A 1,621-nucleotide genomic window follows, 5' to 3' on the forward strand; every position below is an offset into this window, starting at 1 on the left:
ACCCTAGCACCAGAGAAAGCATCATCAGGGCCTCCACTACAGGGAGTATCACTAAGACCACGGGATATCATAGTACACACAGCATATCCTTGAGGGACAGCAGTATTATACAAATCAACTACATATCCTTCACCAGAGCCACCATTAAGGCCATGTAGAGCAAGGTAAATACCTTTAACCTCTCGGTTGGGCTCTCCCTCAGGAAGGCACCAATCAAGAGCAATGGATTGTGGATGCTTGGGTGTAGTATCATCAGTTTTAAACCATCTACGTCTGAGTTGAGGCTTCTTCTTGTAATCCACAACAAGCCATAACAAAGCTGTTGCCCAATGACCATTGAGAACGTATGGTGTAAGGTGATTAGCATCATACCTCTCCTTCAAAGTTGTGTTAATAAGACCAACAAAGCCAGTAGTATCCTTAGGGTCGCCTCCTCGTATACCAGGTGTAATCTTACCATTAGGTATGTATTTACCACGGGTCGAGAAGAGGTAAGCACCCCACACAGCAAGTATTGATAACAACAGCATACCATGGCCACTTTCACGATAGAATATAACAGCTAGAATAAGCATAAAAGGGAAGTACTCCCTACCTGCCTCAATGGTTAATCTTATCATAGAATCTAACACATATAGCTTGTTAACAGGAGGGGTCCTCTCACATACACCATCACCAACTACTGGTGGCATCTCTGAAGTGAGATCACATACATTATACCACAGTTGCTCTGATGACAGGTGCTCCTCCTCCTCCTCCTCTTCTGAGGTGGTGGTGGTGGTAATAAGGGTTGATGATGATGTGAGGGCAGTTTTCACTGAATCTGCTGCTGCTGCAGTGGTGGTAGTCATTACAAGAACAAGTTCTACTGGAAGATAATAATAACAGTATCGCTAAGACAAATCTCCAAGAAACCCCAACAACAACTCGTCGGAGCTTATGGAAACATTCTGATGATATAGCTAGTAGTAAAAAGAGTGGATATAGAATGCCCCCCTCCCGAGCTGTTACCTAGATCCCTGCTGATCCATGCTTATCAACAGCAGTTGTGTTACAAGCGACCATATTCATAAAGGATAGAGCAGTATCAGAGACCCAAGCAAAACCATTAGTCCATGGTAGCCATCCTTGAGGCCATCCAACATGACCACCACTAGGGGTTACAAACGTAAAGAGATATCTAGAGGTATCCATAGGTAGTAAGGCTGAGGAGTCAACATGTATAATAGGATCATCATAGGCATGTACACATAGTGTTGGTATAGCAATATCCTTACCCTTATTGTTAGATAATGGACTAAGAGCACTCATATTATGATAATACTGTATGCAATCTTTAAACCCATGAGAAGGTGCTATAATCTCCTTATCAATGTCATTAACAGTTTTGATGTTATCATACCAGTTAGGGTCTAGTGGCTCAAATCCACTACGTTCAATACTGTGATCTAATAATGTTCTCTTGGACTCGTAGGCTATGAGGGGCTGCCATAACTCGACAGATGCAGGGAAGTCATATTTCTCATATACTCTTATCTCACCTGATATTGATACACATGAATTGAGTTTACCCTTCAACTTAGAACCCAGCCTGGCTACACTATTGGTAGCCATTATACCT

The 1,621-nt window shown here is 42.5% G+C and overlaps 1 protein-coding gene across 1 annotated transcript in view; it reads right to left on the reverse strand.

Moving 5' to 3' along the window:
* Window positions 1-692, reverse strand: part of Pmar_PMAR027699 (hypothetical protein) — a gene marked incomplete at both ends in the record, with an annotated part of 814 nt that extends 122 nt beyond the window's left edge. The window contains 2 exons of the mRNA XM_002771298.1: window positions 3-562; window positions 596-692. Of these exons, the coding sequence (XP_002771344.1) occupies window positions 3-562; window positions 596-692 (657 nt within the window). The remainder of the gene's footprint in view (window positions 1-2; window positions 563-595) is intronic.
* Window positions 693-1,621: the final 929 nt, after the last annotated feature.

The sequence above is a fragment of the Perkinsus marinus genome (genome assembly GCF_000006405.1).
Source record: "Perkinsus marinus ATCC 50983 genomic scaffold scf_1104296963120, whole genome shotgun sequence".
In the NCBI taxonomy this organism is placed as follows: Eukaryota; Perkinsozoa; order Perkinsida; family Perkinsidae; genus Perkinsus; species Perkinsus marinus.